Here is an 18,104-nt window from a genome sequence, read left to right as displayed (position 1 = left end):
ACATTTGGTCGTCGATGATCGATGATCGTCTGGTCCACAAGACCGTCTCCCGATATGGAAAGGCGCAACGCCTGTCCCGGCGCCCTCAGGCGACACACACACACACACATGCACGCCTCCACCCGCACTGCCTCGCGCGTCTGGAGGCTGCAGGAAGGGCTGAGAGGGTACTTGTGTGTGTCCTCCTTTGCGGGCTGCTCGCTGCTTCCTGGAGTGACAGCCACCGTCCTCGGCCTCCATGGGACACTGTCACACATGGCCCAAAGGACCCCCGGACATGGCCGCCAGCGTTGCAGCGAGAGATGGCGCGATGCGCGAGCGAGCGGCCGGGCCACCGAGCGTTGCGAGTCGCGCGAGTCGCTGTCCCGGGCACGCGAGGGAGCCGGGTGTTCCATTGTTGCGGTGGCTGCGCGGCGTCGTGGTGTGCGCTTTGGACAGGTTCGCAGCTCGCAGCAGTTCGTCATGGAGCGAGCGAGCGAGCGCGTTCACGAGCCCGAGCGCGCCGAGCGACGACGAAAGGCGGAACACGCCGCGAAACGTTTGGGCGCGCGCGAGAGTGACATGATGCTCGCTGGCAGTCGCCGGATCGCCATGACGGCGTGTTTTGACCTGTGCATCTTTGGACGAACAGCGACGGCGACGACAGCTGTACGAGGTTCCAGGCCTGTGCGCTGTTGTGCGCCAGTGGCTGCCGGAGCTTCGGGAGGCGCGCGGGGGCCACAGGCTCTACAGAACAGTCAAAGCGCCGGCCCTAACGCTCGTGCAATTCGTGCATGTGTGCTTCCCCTCTCCCTCCTTCCCCTGCTCGCCAACCAGCATCTGTCGGCGTCAATCATGGCATGTTGGCTTCTGGCCTGTCACTTTCGAATCACCACTACCGTTGCCCCCCGGTGTTCCCACCGACGGTCCGCGCTCGAGAGATCCAGAGAACCTTGCCTTGCCCCGAAGCCAAGCCAAGCCAAAAGCCCATGTCCGAGATCTCGCAGCAGTATGAGAGTGTGAACCATGTCTTTTCCATGTCTCTTGGCCCAGATTAGGTTTTTTGCCTCTGGGACAGGAAACGGGAACGGGGGGTTCCGGTGCTGCTGGATTTGAGGGCGGCGGCGTTGCAGGCGCTGCATGGCGTCTTGCCGCGGGTGGTGGACGGGTCCGAGCGGCGCAGAGGAGGGCGTGTGTGTGTGTGCGTCGCAGGGGGGGGGATCTCTCGGTGAGGGGAGGGGGGCAGGAGACAGACGCAGAGAAAGGTGGACATGCGATGGACGGAGTGTGGCGAGCAGATGACAGACGAGCGCTGGCAGGGGGGAGGAGGGGGAGGAGAAGGAAGGAAGGTGCGCGCTAGTGACGGGGGGCGCAATGAAAAAGGTCTGGATCACCGCCCACCGCAGGGCTAGCAGGGGGCGCGCGCGCGCGTGTTCAGTCGCGTCAAAGCGTCCAAGCCTTCCCTCCTGTCCTTACTGTCTCTCCCGCGTCATCGGACTGTTCTTCTGATCTTCTGGGTCATGGCTCTGTGCGCGGGCCCTCCCCTGTCGCCTCTCGTCCTCTCGATCAACAAGGATCGCTAGATGAACACTTCTGTATCGTGTCAGTGCTGCCAGCGGCCAGCGGGCCACTCCGCCTCGCCATGTTGTGAATTGGTCTGTCACGCCAGTGTCGACCGCGCCGTTGTACCGTTGTGCAAAAGCGACGCGTCGTGTGTCTCTTTTTCCATCGTATACACTTTTGCACCTCTCCCCTCCAACCATCCTTTGAGCTACACCTAAAAGGACCAAGCAGACGCCCACCTGGCCGCCTGGCTTCTGTACTTCGGTCTTGTCTTGCCATCCCCCCCTCACCTTCCTTTCAACCGCCGCCGCCCGCAGCGTCCTACTTCTATCCCCAGATTCACCACATCGCATCTCTCTTCCCCTCCTACCTGCCTCCCCCTCATCATAACCACACAACCCACACATCCACACAGGCACACATCCATCAACAAGGCCTCTCTTCTCTCCTCTCGTTACCCCATCATCCATCCGGCCTGACCAGAAACCCACACCAATCCTTTGACCCCCCCGGGACCACCCTTCATCACCCATCAGCCCCCATCAGCGACACACCCGGCGGCACTGGCAAACCAACCACCCTTCCGCAGCCACACTCTGCCTCTGCCTTCATCACCTAGTCACATACCGCGTCCACCGGCCATTTCCGGCTCACATACACTCCACTCATCCTGTGACCTGCTTGCTCGCCATCGCCTGCGATAGGGCATCACACTTGGGGTCAGGCTACTACTACTCCCACCCCTGCCTCTTCGCACCTGGGCTTGCCCGCTTCGCAGAGAGTGCTCCACGGTCAAGTGATTGCGTCTTGACAGCACAGCGGTGGGTTTTGCGAGTGCGCTTCGGACGGACGCGAGAGACTCCGTCAGCTGACTGACTGGAAGCCGACAGCAGGAAGCGACAACCCTCTCGCCCTGCATTCACCCAGACGTACGAGAGTGCACCCCGACAGCAACTGTCCCCTTGGGTCCTGTCCCCAGGTATAACTACTGGGACCCCGCTTGCTCTCTGGCCTTGTCTTTTCCACCACCGCTCTCCTTCTCACATACAAACCTTCCCCCCCTCTCTCACAACCATCCTCTTCGCCTCCATCACTCTCTTCTGTACCCTACCCCCTCTCATCACCACACCCTTTGGCCCTTGCCATCGCTACAGGCCGTAGTAGTAGTATACACTACCTCCATAGTCCCACCCTTTCCACACCACCCACCTTCGCCCCAGCCCAACGTCATCAAGACACATCAACATGGCCCGTACCAAGCGTGTTCGTGCCTCTTCGGAGGACTCTTACAACGGCGGCCCTACCACCCAGACGGCCACTCCGTCTCCGCCCAAGAAGGCCCGCACCACCGAGCCCGCGGCTGAAGGCACTGTTGTGCGCAAGAAGAAGGCCCGCAACGTCCGTTCGGGCAACTGTTCCAACTGCTGGTGTAACGAGGTGAGTTTGGCTTCAATGTTCGGGACATGTGGCGTGCCGCGCACGTCCACCGCCGCCACCACCGTTACCCAAATCCATCAAAAGACCCTTTGCTGACCGCTTGGCGCAGACGGAGACCGACCTGTGGCGCAACGATGTCGACGTACCCCTTGAACACAACGGCAAGGATGGCTTCATGGTGTGCAATGCTTGCGGGCTTTGGGTGAGTCACTCGAGCAAACAGCTTGTTCGGATGCTAACCATAGCAGCGCAAGGATCACGGCACCAAGCGCCCGACCCATCTGTGGAAGCATTACAAGAAGCGCATTCCTCCGCCCGAGCTTCTCGCAAAGGTCGCTCAGGCTTTCGGCTGGGACCCTTCCAACTGGGAGGCCTGCGTTGCCGCTCCTGCTCCCCCCGCTTCCACCAAGGCTACCAAGCTTACCACATCCCCCGCACCCACCACGCCCCTTCCCAACGACAATTCGGAAGTCATCACCCACTATGGTCTGATCACCCCGCCCAGCCGCAGCGACAGCGAGTCTCCCGCCTCTAGCAGCTTGTCCGAATATGACAGCCAGAGGGACCTGGAGGGCGCGGCCACCCTGATCGCCCTGCACCATCGCGAAGAGGTGAGCCTTGATGGACCGCGTCCCCATGCTCATCATCAAGCTGACATCACCTCCCAGTTCACTCCTCCTCCTTCGCCTCCTGCGCGCCACCGCCACCGCGAGCACATCCCGTGCACGCTCCTTGACCAGGCTCACAAGTCGCGCTACGAGCCCTACTGGGTCAGCCGCGACCGCCACGCCCCGCGCCACGACTATACTTCCAACAACATCTATCCCAACGCTGGCCGCATGTACCTCCCGGCTCCTCCTCCCCGCCACCGCACGGTGCCTCTCCCGTCCATCACCGAGAGCTACCCTGCGTCCCACTACGGTGTTGTCCGCCCGCACGTCGGCAACCTCCTCAACTCGCCCCGCATGGATGCCTATGCCCTCTCCATCCCCGACTCGGTGCCCAGCCTCACCCGCGAGTCGTTCTGCTCCGAGACCAGCCTCGGCACGCCTGTCGCCGAGTCGCGTGCTCTCCCTTCCCCCGTCGTCGCTACGGGCGAGCAGGACGGCTACCCCTGGGGCCGTGACAACACCTACGAGAACCGCAACTATGACTTTGTCAAGTCACGGCAGTAGGCACACGCTCGCAATTAAAGGTCTCCCCCAAGTCATCACCACTACCTCCCCCCGCATACCATCCTCACAAGTTGTCCATTAGCATGTCCGGCCCCGTTCTTCATTTCATCTATACCAAAAACGCCAAAAAAGGGCCAGAAGAAACACCCACCCCCGCCGGCCTCCTTGTCTCATTCTTGTCATAACTTTTTACCATATAGGGTTGTACCAGCGCATGTCGTTCATATGTGTGTAGAGAAACAGCCTCGGGACAGAGAAGAGAGAGAGAAAGAGAGGGAAGAAGAAACACGAAAGAAGAAAGGTTTCAAATGGAACTCTTAGAAGAAAGAAAGAAGAAAACATGAATTGTGTCCCAATACAGTGGTGCGTTGCAGTGTTTGTTTGCCTTGGTGCCGGGTCGAATTGACTTGTGGGTGGGACTTGGATGAGCACCTGTCGGTGTGTTGATTCGACGGGGGGTCAGTGATCAGTGATTGTTTACACAGTGATTGATGGGCCGTGGCCGGGTCCATGCCGCAGAGATCAGTCGTTCAGAGGCCATACGACGTACATCTCTGCGGTAGCCATGTGCTGCGCAATCCACTTACACTGACCCGGCGCAAACATTGTACTGGGTGGGCCCCACCAGCCCCCCATCCTCTGATGGGCCGATGCTTCTTTCCACATTGCACGACGTGTGCTGCGCACGTCCCCGTCTCTGTCCCCGTCCCCGTCCTCGCACGGTACATGTACACGTACACTGTGTCCATCTGTCTGTTCCCCGCCAGTGGCCAGCGGATGTTCATTCGTCCGCTGGTCATTTTTCAGATAAATTCGGAATAAATGCGCATAAATACAACGAAATGGGGGCCGTGTGGCGAGACATGCCGTGATCGTCTACTCGTCATGCTCGTCAACTGGATCACTGGATATTACTGGATCATTCGCTCGGCACGCCCAACGAGGGTGTGTGTGCTGTGTGGTGCCTACATCTGACCCTCTGAGTGATGAGTGATGAAGGGACCCCAGATCCATTATCCACAATCTCAATCTCCAAACCACCATCAGGCGTATCGCACCGCGCCAGCGCCAACGCCAAGGCCACGCCACACACGGGGTACATGCGTCTGGTGTGTGATGACAGACCTCCCGTACATTACTGGTCCACTGGAGGCCATTTCGGGCCCTGCCAAGGGCATCCATGCACTGGGTCCACAGGACAGGGCGTTTGATGTGCCGAGCCGAAAACGTTGGTGCGGACACTGGGCAAGGGCAAAGTCCGTCGCGGGGCTCTCGGCAACCCGGGCGTCTCTATTGGCCAGTAGCCAGTGGGCCCCAGTGGTGGATGGGCAAAGAACGGACAGGAACGATATCGGGGTGGACGGGCAGGGTACCATGTCTACACGAGTGCCCGTTTCAGGAGGTGCAAAGCCATAGGGCCACTTGGTGTGGACGCTCCATGGCTCGGTGTGGCATTGTGTGCGAGGTGGGACGCGGCCGGGTGCGTCAGGAGCTTGAGAAAGTCTTGTAGCCAGTGGCCAGTGGACGCAAGGGTACCACAAACTTTGACTCGAGCTCCAATCCCACTCCACCGTTACTTCTCAGTAATCATGCAGTGGTGGCTGCGCTCTTCACACATGCGTCCAGAACATGCCGCGGCCATTTGCAGGAGTCGCAGTGTCGCAGTGTCTGCTCGTGTTCTCAGGAGTGCCCGCTGCATACAGTGTCCGCTGCATGTCGCCGCGTGAGACAGAGCAGAGCAGAGCAGAGCGTACGGGGTTCCTAGATCTGTCCGCCGCCGTTCGTAGCCACAATGTATTGAACCACCCAAGAATCCCGCATCCACCCAAGCCGCGCACATTTCCACCGTCCTGGACACTGGTACACTGGACGTTCTCGCCCGAATTCCCGGACTCGACGCCCCGGGGCGGAGCGGAGTCCGAAACGCTGCTGCCTGTGTGACGGCGCGTCTCGGTGTGAGACGGCGCACACGGCCGTGAGACAGACGCGATCGGGCGCCGGACGGGGTGTAGGTGTAACATACAGTACACACCCTCGGCCATGCGCGGATCGCATCGCGAAACCCCCTTTTCGCAATGGATAAGCCTGGTTATTGCACAATCAAAGCGAGGCGCCCCGACCCGCCCCCCCGCCCCGGCTCGGCTCGGACGGCCGGGGGGATCAAGCATAAACCCCAGTAGTGTCTCACACGCGCGTGAGAAGATGGATCAGATCAGATCCACGTGCGATGCCTGCGTGCATACTGTATGTACCGTGGTTCCATCCCACCGGAATGCTGGCCTGCAACCCGCGTGCGTACCTGCGACAGAGGCGGCGCGCGGCGCGCCACATACCCGCACGTCCAGCGGGACGTGTCCGACGGCGTCGGGATGAAACCACCACCAGTACTCCTTCTACAGTACGCCGCCGCCGCCGTCGGCGAGCGGGCGGGCGGGTGGGCGGGCAGGCGAGCGGGCACTAACTGCAGTAACCACCTTCTCGACCCCGGTCACTGGCCACGAGCGAAGAATGATAATGAACACCACGTCCCCCACAAGAAGCGGGGAATCGCACAGTGGTGTACCGTGCCAATGCCGTTTCGCCGTGTCAAGGGTTTTGGCTCTGTGTGTGTGTGTGTGGTGGGAGGTTGTGTGAGGCGCTGTGTGTGTTTGGCGTTTATTGCTGCGTCGTTCCGGTCGGGGATACTCCGCGGAATCGCGGAGGATCACCCTCCGCCCACCGCATGTGTGGGGCTTTCTCATGCCAGGCTTGTGTGGGTCGTGAGATGTAGGTTTGGGTTCAAGTTGGATGCCGGTTTCGGCATGAGTGTGTGCACTGTCTCTCTCTGTGGACGTGTGTGGTGTATGCGGTGTGGTGTCTTGGCGGGCGGGGAAAACCGGCCGGCCATTGGACGTCCACATAACTGGTAATCTGCAGGGCGTCGAGCTCTGTAGGAAGGTTTCCAACAGGAAAACACAGTGTGCAGAGGGATCCGAGAAGCATCACCCTGGCAGGTGAGGGGCGGCGACCGTTGACGGAGTTGGTCCTGGAGCATGGGAAAGTGCGTATCTGAGAGTGGGAACGGGTAAGTGGTTTCTGGTCAGCCTACGGCCAGATCTGCCCATATTCAGTGAACACCTGACAGTGTGCCAGGCGGTAAGCACCACGACCAGCAGATTGCCTTCCGCCATTATGTAGCACATGCGTGACCCAACACAGTCGTCAAATGGCATCTCGGTCATCTATCCGGACATGTCGCGCTTACGCCCACGCATCCGCACTGTAGCAATGTCAGTTCAGTGTCAGCGAACGTAAAAACTCACCCTCCTTGAGCTTGAGCTCGATGGGCGCCCACTTCTTCTCTCCCAGGCCCTTTGCGTACGCGTCAAGCACCTGGTTGTCAGCGTGAAGGAAGACTACACAAAAGCTGCGAGGTCAAACAACAAAACACTTACATTGGCATACAGGCCTTCGCTGGCGGGGTGGGTGCTGGCGAACGCGCGCTCGAGGACGTACAGATCCACGGCGTAGGTCTCGGCGATGGTGCCGTTGGCGGACAGGCCAAAGTCGATGAGGACCTAGGTGTCAGCAAGGCCGCCGATGAGGACATAGCTGAGCTCTACAGGTGAGAGAGAGTAGCAGCTATCGCATGGGTGCCGCAGCTGCGCGGCCCAACACACTACTCACAATTTCGTACGGGTGGGCAGCGTTCGGGGTGAGGCGGACCATCATGTTACTTGTGGTCAGGTCGCCGTGGATGACGCCCGCGACATGGAGGCGCGCGAGCTCGGTGCCAATGTGGGCCATGAGATCCTGCTGGCTCACGCCCAGGTTGGTGAGCGCCGCGAGGCCCTCGCTCTCCACCACGACCTCGTCCCCTGTTGCGGCGGCGGGACCGTCGTCGCCGACCTCGCGCTCGACCTCTTCGGCATGGTCAATCTCCACCTCGCCCTCGGCGCCGCCGCCCAGCACCTCGCGCACACTCCAGCCCTCCACGCGTTCAATGCCCAGGATGCCGGCCGGCTCGTCCACCAGCAGCACCTTGGGGACCGTCACGCCCGCGCGGCCGGCGCGCGCGAGTGCACGCGCCTCAAACTGCAGCCGGGTCTTGGTCAAGGATGCGTCCAGGGTCGGGTGGCGGTACGTCTTGGGAAAACGGTGCTTGAGGATCACGGGGGTGGGCGCCGGTGTGGACGAGGTGGACGACGACGCCGGCGTGGTGGGTGGCCAGTAGATGCTCGGGGTCGGGAGGAGGGAAGGGAGAGAGTAGACGCGAGCCTCTGCTCCTTGCTTGATGAGCTCGGACTGAGGGAGGAGCAAGAGAGACGGGGCGGTGTACTCGTAGGTCATGGTGGTGGGTTGTGTTGTGATTATCGTGACAGCAGTGGACCACAAGTTGGTCAAAACGTCAGCGAAAGTGAGTTGAAAGACGGAGTTCAATGTCCGTGAAAGGGGTGATAAGCAACGTTCATTAGGAAATTCCACGTCATGAAGGTTTGTTGACTCAATTGAGCAAATGAGCGTCAACAAACGACAGAAGAGAGCGAGAGCGCATGCTGGCCAACCTTCGATCCTTCTTCCCCAAGTGATCAGTTGCCAAGCAATACCCTTATACATGCCTTGCCCAGCGCGTGTACTCTCAAATCGGTACCTCTCTCTCACACACTCCCATTCTCTGGGCCTGGCTGGACTAGGCCTCGCTCGCGCCCGACACGGCCGACACTACGCTGAGAAACTGAGTCTCGACCGCGCCGCCATTCTCGAGCCAACCGCCACCATCTGCGCACCAATTCCACCAAGGAAGGGATCGCTGCGTCTGGCACCGCTCCTGATAAACTACTGTATTGGGACAGAGGGAAAATTCCAGACGTCGAATGGGAGTGGTCTTGATGGTGCAGCGTGGGCATGCCCCGATTCCTACCAATCTTCCCTCCCTGGGAAGTCCCAGCAGACCAGCAGCAAGGGCGACTGACGCGAACTACTCGCTGCGGGCGCGGTGCCGCCATATGCTGTTCTGTGATGCCGTCACGACGGAGACCACACGGCCGTAGTGGCCGTGCGGGAACACGCCTCGCCCGTCCGATGGGCCGGCGCTATCTCAAGTACCCGCGCGAACGCTACAAGGCCACCTATGCCACTCATGAGCGCTCCTGCGGCCAGCGTCCAGCAAAGGATTACTCGCTCCCTGTCCCTGTAGGCGTGTTGTTGCCACGCATTCATTGGGAACATTACACACTCCGGCACTCCTACAATCCACCGTTGTTCATATCCTGGACACGTCCCGTTCAACGTACCAACCGACGGGGTGCGGGCCCTGGACGCCGTCGTCTGCGTTTTGTTCTGGTTCGTCCAGTGTCGTTTCCTTCCCGGATCGGGACGCCGGCGCCTCTCAGCCTCCAGTCAAGCTCGGCCCAACCACGCTCCCCCAGTTCACAGACTGCAAGCTCTGCCGAGTAAGAACATATGAGGGTTTGTCACCCAGCCCCCGCCACAGCAATGCGGCCGTGAACGCCCATGACGTTTGGTTGCAGCTCGTTGGCTGCTGATATGCGCAAGGCACCCTGCATATGGCAGAAGCAGGGATTGCGGCGTGCGTAGTGGCCGCAGTGGGGGAGTCTGCGGTACGACGGGATGAGGTGATCCAGAGGGATGGTACCAGGGCGGGAAACCTTGAGAGTGGAGTCGTCAGCAGATATGGTGCAGGGAAAGCGCGATTGATTTTTCTTTCGCACTGTTGGCAGGGGGGTCGCTCCATGCCAAAAAACAACTAGTCATCTTTGGACTGCACTGTGAAACCTACTGCTGCGTCACTGTGGTGCTGTGACATGTGACACAGGTGGAGCACAGTGTCCGAGCGTCCACGCCGACTGTCGCCAGCGGCCAGTAGCGCGCGCAATGAATGGGACGGCGAGTCCGGGAGGATCGACAAGGTCGTGCGTTGGAGCATAATTGCACCGAGAAACGCGACGCGCACCGCACAGCACCCGCACACCGCCCGCCCGCCTGTCCCCCGCCCTGGACGCCACCCACCGCAGCGGCGCTATTATGAGCCCATGCCAGCCTTCGTGCACCTATTCATCTAAATCCTACATCAACAAGCTCCTACAACACACGCCAAGGCATGCAAGCATCATGGCAAGACCCCCCGCTCCTGCATGCTGACTTGGATGCCTGAGCGCCTGAGCCGTAGTCGCCGGTCGCCCCCAGTCTGCGATCCCGCGGCTATGCGACTCATACATAGAGACGCGGCCGGTCACGTTTCTCATCTTCCTTCCCCCCTCCCACTCCACCCCCCCATTTCATAGAGCCTGGTGCTCTCTCAGCCTTGACGGCCCCCCCACTAGACGTTTCGCAGACCTTGACGGTCTCAGCACGACACTCCGGCCTTGACGGTCGGTTCTAGATCCTTTCCACCTTCACTCTCCCCACCCCCCCGTCAACAAACATGGCGCCGGTCGCCCTTGCCGCTACTCTTCTGCTGGCGCTGTCCACCGCTGCCCCAGTGGCCGACGCAGCGCCGTCCCTCCCTTCATCCCCGCGCCTGGCCCGCTTCCTCCGCCGATTCTACTATGGCGACTCGGAGGGCCTCGCTCGCCCCGCTGCGCTGGTCGACCGCCGCTCCACACTCCCCGATGGCTGGACCTACGAGGGCTGCGTGACAGAGTCGAGCGGGCAACGCCTCTTGCAAGGCTTTGCCTTTTCCTCTTCGTCAAACTCCCCCACGCTCTGCCTGACGGAATGTGCCAAGCGCGGATACACCATCGCGGGCACAGAGTATGGCGATGAGTGCTACTGCGCGACGGACCTGGAGGGGTCCGGCGGCGTCACCGTGTCTGATTCCTACTGCTCGTCCAGCTGTGCTGGGTCCAGTGGCGAAAAGTGCGGTGCGGCGTGGTACCTCTCGCTCTACACTTACAACTCGACACTCGGTGGTGTGCTGTGTAGTGCTGGAGGGAGCAGCAGTACTGGTACTGCCTCGCCCAGCGCGACATCTACCACCACCGAGTCGACGTCGAGCACGTCGGTTCCCTCCTCAACGAGCCCGACAGCCACTAGCGAGCCGACTGTGTCGGCTTCGAGTGGTCTTCCCACTACCTCGAGTGACTTTCTGACGACCTCGAGTGGGCTTCTCACCACGTCCACTGTCGAGCCGACTTCTACTGAGCCCACTTCCACGGCGCCGACATCCACTGAGCGGACTTCCACCGCTTCCCCCTCGGCCACAGGGTCATCGTGGACGCTCATCGGCTGTGCGCTCGACTCTGGTTCGCGCCTCATGAACGCTGCTTCCGAGCAGAAAGTCACCAACATGACTCCAACCTTGTGCCAGTCGTTCTGTGGCGACAAGGGCTACCCGTACGCCGCCACGGAGAATGGCGAGGAGTGCTGGTGCTCCTCCACGCTGCCTGCGACTGTCGACTGGACGTCGGCAAGCTGCAACGACCCGTGTACCGGTGACAGCAGCGAGACGTGCGGTGGACAGTGGGCTCTCCAGGTGTATTCCAAGGGCTCGACTAGTGGTGCTACCACCGGTTCTGCCGCGAGCACCAGTGGCTCGAACACGGCAACAACCTCTGTCGAGTCACAGTCCACCGGTATCGCGGAGACTGCCATCAGCACGACGCTGGCGCCTACGAGCGCCGCGTCGTCGCAGTCCACCAGCGAGGGTGTCTCGAGCGGTTCCCCGTCGCTTTCCACTACTGATGGTGTCTCGAGCACCAGCGCGGGTATCTCGAGTACCAGTCAAGGTGTGACGAGCACCAGCGATGGTCTCACCACCACCTCGACAGTCATGCCTACGTCAACCTCTGTTAGTGAGCCCGCGACCACCACCTCAACCGTTGCGCCTAGCACAACTTCGGTGCCGGCCTCGTCGGCAAGCCACTACGTCTGGGCACACCACATGGTGGGCTACACGTACAGCTACTCGAGCTCGGACTGGACCGAGGACGTCACCAACGCCAAGGCTTATGGCATTGACGGCTTTGCGCTCAACATGGGCTCCGACTCGTGGCAGCCCGACCGCATTTCCACTGCTTACGCCGTTGCCGAGTCTGCTGGCAGCTTTAAAATGTTCCTTTCGTTTGACATGACGTCCATGTCGTGCTCTTCAGCCAGCGACGCCACCACGCTGGTGAACCTCGTCAAGGCCTACGCGTCCAGCTCGGCCCAGGCAACTGTCAATGGCGCAGTCCTCGTCTCGACCTTCTCGGGCGAGAGCTGTACCTTTGGCACCGGATCGCTCAACGGCTGGCAGACTGCCTTTATCGACGTCCTTTCAGCCGGCGGAATCACTGTCGAGTTTGTCCCAGCAGTCTTCTCCTCGACGTCGAGCTTTTCCTCGTACACGTGGATGGACGGCGAGTTCAACTGGAACTCGGCCTGGCCCATGGGCGACTATGACATTGGCACCGCCTCTACTGACGCGGCCTATGTCGCTGCGCTGGGCACTAAATCGTACATGCCCGCAGTCTCGCCCTTCTTCTTCACCCACTTTGGCGCCAACTCGTACAACAAGAACTGGCTGTACCGCTCCGACGACTGGCTCTACTGCACCCGCTGGGAGGAGATCATCGCCATGCGCGCCACCTCGACCATGACGGAGATTCTCACTTGGAACGACTTTGGCGAGAGCTCATACATCGGCCCCATTCACGGCAGCCTGCCTGGAGACTCGGCCCAGTGGGTCGACGGGTTCGCGCACACTGGCCTCGCTACTCTGACAAACTACTATGCCACGGCCTTCAAGACCGGCAGCTACCCGACCATGGCCACCGACTCGATCGTGCTGTGGTCGCGCCCCCACCCTGCCACCGCCACGGCCTCTGCCGACTCTGTCGGCCGCCCGACCAACTACGCCTGGACCGATGACTACCTCTACGCAGTCGTCCTCGCCACCGAGGCCGCGACCGTCACGCTGACCGCGGGAACCAACACCGAGACCGTGGCAGTGGCCAAGGGCCTCAACAAGATCAAGGTCGCCAGCTCCGCCGGCAGCATCTCGGCGACCATCGCCCGCTCGGGCTCGACCGTCGTCTCGTACTCGTCGGGCTCGGACTTTGTGTACACCACCACGCCCGTGACGTACAACTACAACTACTTTGTGGCCTCGGCGTCTGGTTAAGTGAGCAAACCCCTCTCGGAGGCTCGCAGTAGCTCTTGGTGTCTTTGTTCTTTGCGGAGCCTGATGGCAGCGAGCGTCGAAGGAGGGTGTTCGGAGATCCCGTTGAGATCGAGTTTATCGAAATCTTGTAGCCTAGTGGTCTGTAGCTATGTAGGATGCACGTCGTTGGTGGTAGCGCGAAATAGGACAGTGTTGCGGAGAGAGTGGACACGTGTGCATGTGGGGTTGTGGCCGTTGTGGGGCGGGCACTTGATCAGGTAGAGTTGGCGCCAAACGGGCAACAACAATGGGGGGGGCGAATGTGAGATCTGATGGACCGCCCAGGATCCGGGAAAAGGACGGATGATTTACCGGTGGATCTGTGCACGGGAACTTTGCCTTCCCCTCTCGGCGCCAAATGACCGCGTCGTCATAAGAAACATCACCCACAAGTCAATAACAATCCAAACCCTCCCTCTGTCCTCCCACACACTCTCTCATTCCCAGCACACCCACACATACCCCACCCGTACCAACCATGTCAGCGCAAACAGCACCAGCGCCCGTCAGCCACCAGCAGGAGCACCTCGAGAAGGAGGTATGTCGCAAGAGGCCCCGCAAGGGGTGGGTGGGGTGGGGGAGGCAGGCCATGGCAGGGACGTGGTACCAAGGCTGTACTAGGCTAGGTGCAAACCCACCCACTGGCCAGCGCCGCTGGCCCCACTGGCTGCCCCATACCCAGCTGCCCCGTTGTTGAGGACATGTAGCTGACACCCGTCCAGCTCGCCTTCTACGGCTCGTACCACTCGAACACTATGAACAAGATCATCCACTTTTGCTGCATCCCTCAGATCTGGTGGTGGGTGTTGCCTCGCTCCTTCCTCTCCGTCCTTCCCTTTTTTGTGACTGCTGTCCCTCTGGGGTTGGGCTTGACCTAGGCCTGGACCACGACACCGCGTACGCGGCTGGCGGCTACGTGTGTCGGCCGGCCAGCTTGTAGTGGCCAACGTTGCTAGCCCGTCGGTCGGCTCGCCGAGCCGCAGCCATGAAACCACGCGTGCGATGGCCAAGGACCGGCCGCCTGTCGTATTGGACTTTGGAGGCTCAACGCATGCCGTCCTTGTCCTTGACGTGGTGGGCGGCATACGCAACGCTTGCCCCCTCCCACCTCCGGTCTTTTGCTAAGCCGGGCGCAACGTGGGTCGGGTGGCGCGGTACGGGCCGTTTGGATGCCGACGTGCCGAGCAGAAACAGAAGAAGACCATCGGTCCTCTACCACGAGCTGTGGGAATCGTCCCCAGCGCGGCCATTTGTCCTGCGCGCACTGTTGAGCAGGGGTGGCGTGGCGGAAGCCCATGCAATGCAAGCAAGAGCGTGGCGAGGCCACCAGCGAACCCCAGTCAAGCCGTCATGACCCCTCGGCAGCTTCCACTACTGTCGACCGTCCTTCATTGACCGCCTGCGCCGCTCTTCCATGTCTCAATGACCTCTCGCTAACCCGCCTCCAGGTCCACCCTCATCATCTTTGGCCACGTCTTCATCCCCGAGTTTGTCAACCATGACCTCGCCCCGTACCTCTCGGCCCGTCTCTCGGTCGGCACCCTCTTCGCGATCGCGTTCCAGCTCTACTACCTGATCCTTGACCCCTTCATTGGCGTGAGTTCTTGGTCCTCGTAACTTCTGGCCGTCGCTGCAGGAGAGATTTCCTGTGCTTTTAAAGCCCAGTCGAGAATCACTGCCCGGGGTCCACGACTTGCCCCAGGTGGCGTTGAAGAGCCCCGCAATTGTTCGTTTGGGGTGTGGACCGCGCCACCATCCAATGTCCAGTCATGGATTTCAAGTGGTACATGGTACCACTGTGGCATCTGAGCTGGTTCCACCCTACCCCACGGCTTTTCAGATCACCCTGCTGACCCAACACCCAGGCCACCTACCTCCCGGTTATGCTCATCGAGTACTTCACGTCGGCATACTTTGTCGCCCACCCTCCCGCGTGGCTGCCGTGGCAGACTGCTTTCGGCCCCACCCCGTCGTCGCTTCCCTTTGCGTCGGCCATGTGGGTCAGCGCCTGGATCTTCCAGTTCATTGGCCACTTTGTCTTTGAGGGTCGTGCCCCGGCTCTCACTGAGAACCTCACGCAGGGTGAGTGAGATTTTGGGCAACCCTGTGCCATGGTATCCTGCTAGAAGGGGAGCTGTGCCGCTGCCTAGCGGACAAGGGCAGATCCAACGACATGTCTGTGAATTCCACCCACCATGCTTCCGAAGCCTTAGTGGACGTCACAAGCCTCGTTGCCACACAGGCTCTACCGGACTCCCCTCATTGCTTCTGTCAATACACACACACACACACACACACACACATACTGACAACTACAGCCCTTGTTACTGCGCCGTTCTTCGTTCACATCGAGACACTGTTTGGTGTCTTCAACTGTGAGTTTCAACCTGTGCAACGGCGGTGTTTCCTCTTGCTTTTCCACACATGCTCACACTCCACAGGGAACCCCACGCTCCACAAGCGTATCAACAACGCCATCTCTAAGCGCATTGTGGCGATGAACAAGGCCAACCGCGAGAAGGCAGCCAAGAAGGCCCAGTAAGGACGTCCCCCTCGCAGAGAGTGTACTCGCCTCGTCGATTGCGGATCCTGCCGGCCGAGGGCTGCCACACTGTCCCCATGTAGCAACTGCCCAGCGCGCGCGGGTCCTCGTGTTCAAGTATTTTAAGATCCAGGCCGCCGCAGTGTGTCAAGGTTCATGTCTGTGACTGTGCCTTGTGCAGGCCGCGGCAATGTCCTCGCCATTGGTGAATATCCGAAAAGATGATCTCGTTCCATTTGACAGAAAGGTTGTGATGATGATGCATTGGGGTAATCAGTCACAGCTGTAACCTGCAGTCCACGCTTACCCCCTACTATCTCGATACCCATGCAAGAATCTCAAACAACGCACCGCAAAACCGTCTCCCACAAATGGATTCCATCACACGCATAAAGTCCCTTGCGGTGCGCCCTTGTTCATAAACAGCCACGGGCGGTGCGTCATTGTCACTGTGTGTCAACAACACCCGTACACACACGGTCAAGTGGATGGATATGCGGTACTCCTTTCTCCGGGTAAGTAACTCGAACCGATAATCTCCCACAGCTGGTCAGCAGTACAAGAACCCTTGAGCTTTGCTGCCTTGCCACTCACCCACCATCCTTCTAAACCCATCACCATGGTCTTCAGCATCGCCCGCCATATCGCGACCCAGTACCCCCATCTTCTCTGGGGGCCGGCCGTTCCATGCTCTACAGTCGAAGACACCACTGTGGCACCCGACATATCCATCACCAACTCGGACACCGATATCGAGTCTCTTTCCTCGTGCGAGCCTTCAACCACCATGCCGCCGTTACGTCGTCGGCGCGACAAGCAGGTCTCGTTCCCCGCCGCCCCCCTCGATAAGGGGTCTCACTACTCTACCTCGGCCCGCTCGTCGCCCACGGCCGTGAGCTCGCTTGAGCTTGACCGTGACCTCGGTCAGAACCCTGCCAGCGAGACACCCCCGCCACTCGCTCATTTCGCCACCATCATCTGCAAGCATGCTCAGCACCACCCCCAGCCGCGTGCCACCTTGCTTGTCCTCCGCGCCATCTCCCGCTCGTTTCGAGACGCCGCGGACGCCGCCCTCGTCCACCACATCGTGATCGACGAGCAAGGTGTGCGTGCCCCGCATGGTTGGATCCCACGACGCGGCTGGGCCAACATCCCTCGCCTCGTCGCTGCCGTCCGCACAGTGCATGTATTGGGTGTACCCCTTCACCTCGTACCCAACAAACGCCCCAGCCGGCGCATGAGCATCGACTCGGACACTCCGCCACACCTCCCCGACCTGGTCGCTGGAGTTACACAAGATGCCGTGGTCGACCCGAGGCTCGGTGTGGATCTCGCCGCGCTCCTCGCCTCGCTGAAGCCAGCAACCGTGTTCGTTCGCGCTGGTACGGCACTCCCGCGACCTATTGTGGGCCGTACGCTCGTTGCGTGCCTCGCTGCTGGTACCTCACCGGGAGACGATACCACCCCGACCACTGCACGTCGCCCCAAGAGAACCATGGCGGGCACCAAGAAGAAGCCCAAGCCACAGCAGAAGGAACCCTCACGCGTCCCGGCTGTATGGTATGGCACGCAAACTGTCATCCTCGTGTTTCGGTCTGGACGCGGTGCTGTTCCCGTGGCGCCGTTCCACCTTCCCGCGAGCGTGCGCCACGTCGTCGTCGTGTTCGAGGACGGCAACACGACGCTGGCGTCAGGCCATACGAGATCGCCGCCACCCATGCCCGACGACGACATCGACATGCTCAAAGCGAAAGCGCGACTCTCGCCGATGGCCAAGGCCCTCTCCAGGCTCGACACGGCGCTCATGGCCGCCACGGCCGACATGTCGCTGTTCTTCCCCTTCCCGCTGCCCCCTCTCCCGCTTTCCGCATTCAAGCTCCGGCCCCGTTCGTCCCCTTTACTCAACGACACACTCGCCTCCCTCGCCCCCCTGGTGGCGACGCACATACACGCCAACCCCAAACTGCGGTATACCATCGTCAACGCCTGGTCTGCGCAGGAGATGGGCGCCGGAACGAGTTTCGGCTACGGCGAGTTTTTCGGCGCAGTGGTGAGGTTTGGATCCGAGGCAGGGTACTGGAAGATGGGGGAGGGCGTGTACCGCGTCACTCACACGGTGAGGGACATGGGTATGGACGAGTACGAGAGGATCAAGGGGGACGTCTGGGGGTGGTACCAGGGGAAGGCCGATACGAGCGGAGGTGGGCGAAAGAGCAAGGACACGGGGCCTCGGTGGTGACTACGCTCTAGGGAAATGGTCCTGTAT

The 18,104-nt window shown here is 60.7% G+C and overlaps 5 protein-coding genes across 5 annotated transcripts; 4 read left to right on the top strand and 1 right to left on the bottom strand.

Annotated features, from left to right (window-relative positions):
• Positions 1 to 2,787: 2,787 nt before the first annotated feature.
• On the top strand, positions 2,788 to 4,154 carry EHS24_001912 (uncharacterized protein; the record flags this gene model as incomplete). Its single annotated transcript, XM_028617670.1, has 4 exons — positions 2,788 to 2,979; positions 3,089 to 3,181; positions 3,228 to 3,590; positions 3,648 to 4,154. The coding sequence occupies 4 exons, from the start codon at positions 2,788 to 2,790 to the stop codon at positions 4,152 to 4,154; spliced, it is 1,155 nt and encodes a 384-aa protein (XP_028474133.1).
• Positions 4,155 to 7,375: 3,221 nt separating this feature from the next.
• On the bottom strand, positions 7,376 to 8,483 carry BUD32 (serine/threonine-protein kinase bud32; the record flags this gene model as incomplete). The annotated part of the gene is made up of 4 exons (XM_028617669.1): positions 7,376 to 7,413; positions 7,457 to 7,526; positions 7,589 to 7,711; positions 7,821 to 8,483. The coding sequence occupies 4 exons, from the start codon at positions 8,481 to 8,483 to the stop codon at positions 7,376 to 7,378; spliced, it is 894 nt and encodes a 297-aa protein (XP_028474132.1).
• A 2,095-nt stretch (positions 8,484 to 10,578) lies between these two features.
• On the top strand, positions 10,579 to 13,257 carry EHS24_001910 (uncharacterized protein; the record flags this gene model as incomplete). Its single annotated transcript, XM_028617668.1, has 1 exon — positions 10,579 to 13,257. One exon carries the CDS (start codon positions 10,579 to 10,581, stop codon positions 13,255 to 13,257), a length of 2,679 nt encoding a protein of 892 aa, XP_028474131.1.
• Positions 13,258 to 13,774: 517 nt separating this feature from the next.
• Positions 13,775 to 15,838, top strand: EHS24_001909 (uncharacterized protein; the record flags this gene model as incomplete). Its single annotated transcript, XM_028617667.1, has 6 exons — positions 13,775 to 13,834; positions 14,019 to 14,095; positions 14,745 to 14,892; positions 15,162 to 15,378; positions 15,615 to 15,671; positions 15,738 to 15,838. The coding sequence occupies 6 exons, from the start codon at positions 13,775 to 13,777 to the stop codon at positions 15,836 to 15,838; spliced, it is 660 nt and encodes a 219-aa protein (XP_028474130.1).
• Positions 15,839 to 16,457: 619 nt separating this feature from the next.
• On the top strand, positions 16,458 to 18,077 carry EHS24_001908 (uncharacterized protein; the record flags this gene model as incomplete). The annotated part of the gene is made up of 1 exon (XM_028617666.1): positions 16,458 to 18,077. The coding sequence occupies one exon, from the start codon at positions 16,458 to 16,460 to the stop codon at positions 18,075 to 18,077; it is 1,620 nt and encodes a 539-aa protein (XP_028474129.1).
• Positions 18,078 to 18,104: the final 27 nt, after the last annotated feature.

Source organism: Apiotrichum porosum, assembly GCF_003942205.1.
Source record: "Apiotrichum porosum strain DSM 27194 chromosome Unknown scaffold_11, whole genome shotgun sequence".
NCBI classification, from domain to species: Eukaryota; Fungi; Basidiomycota; class Tremellomycetes; order Trichosporonales; family Trichosporonaceae; genus Apiotrichum; species Apiotrichum porosum.
This window is presented reverse-complemented; position numbering and strand designations above follow the sequence as displayed.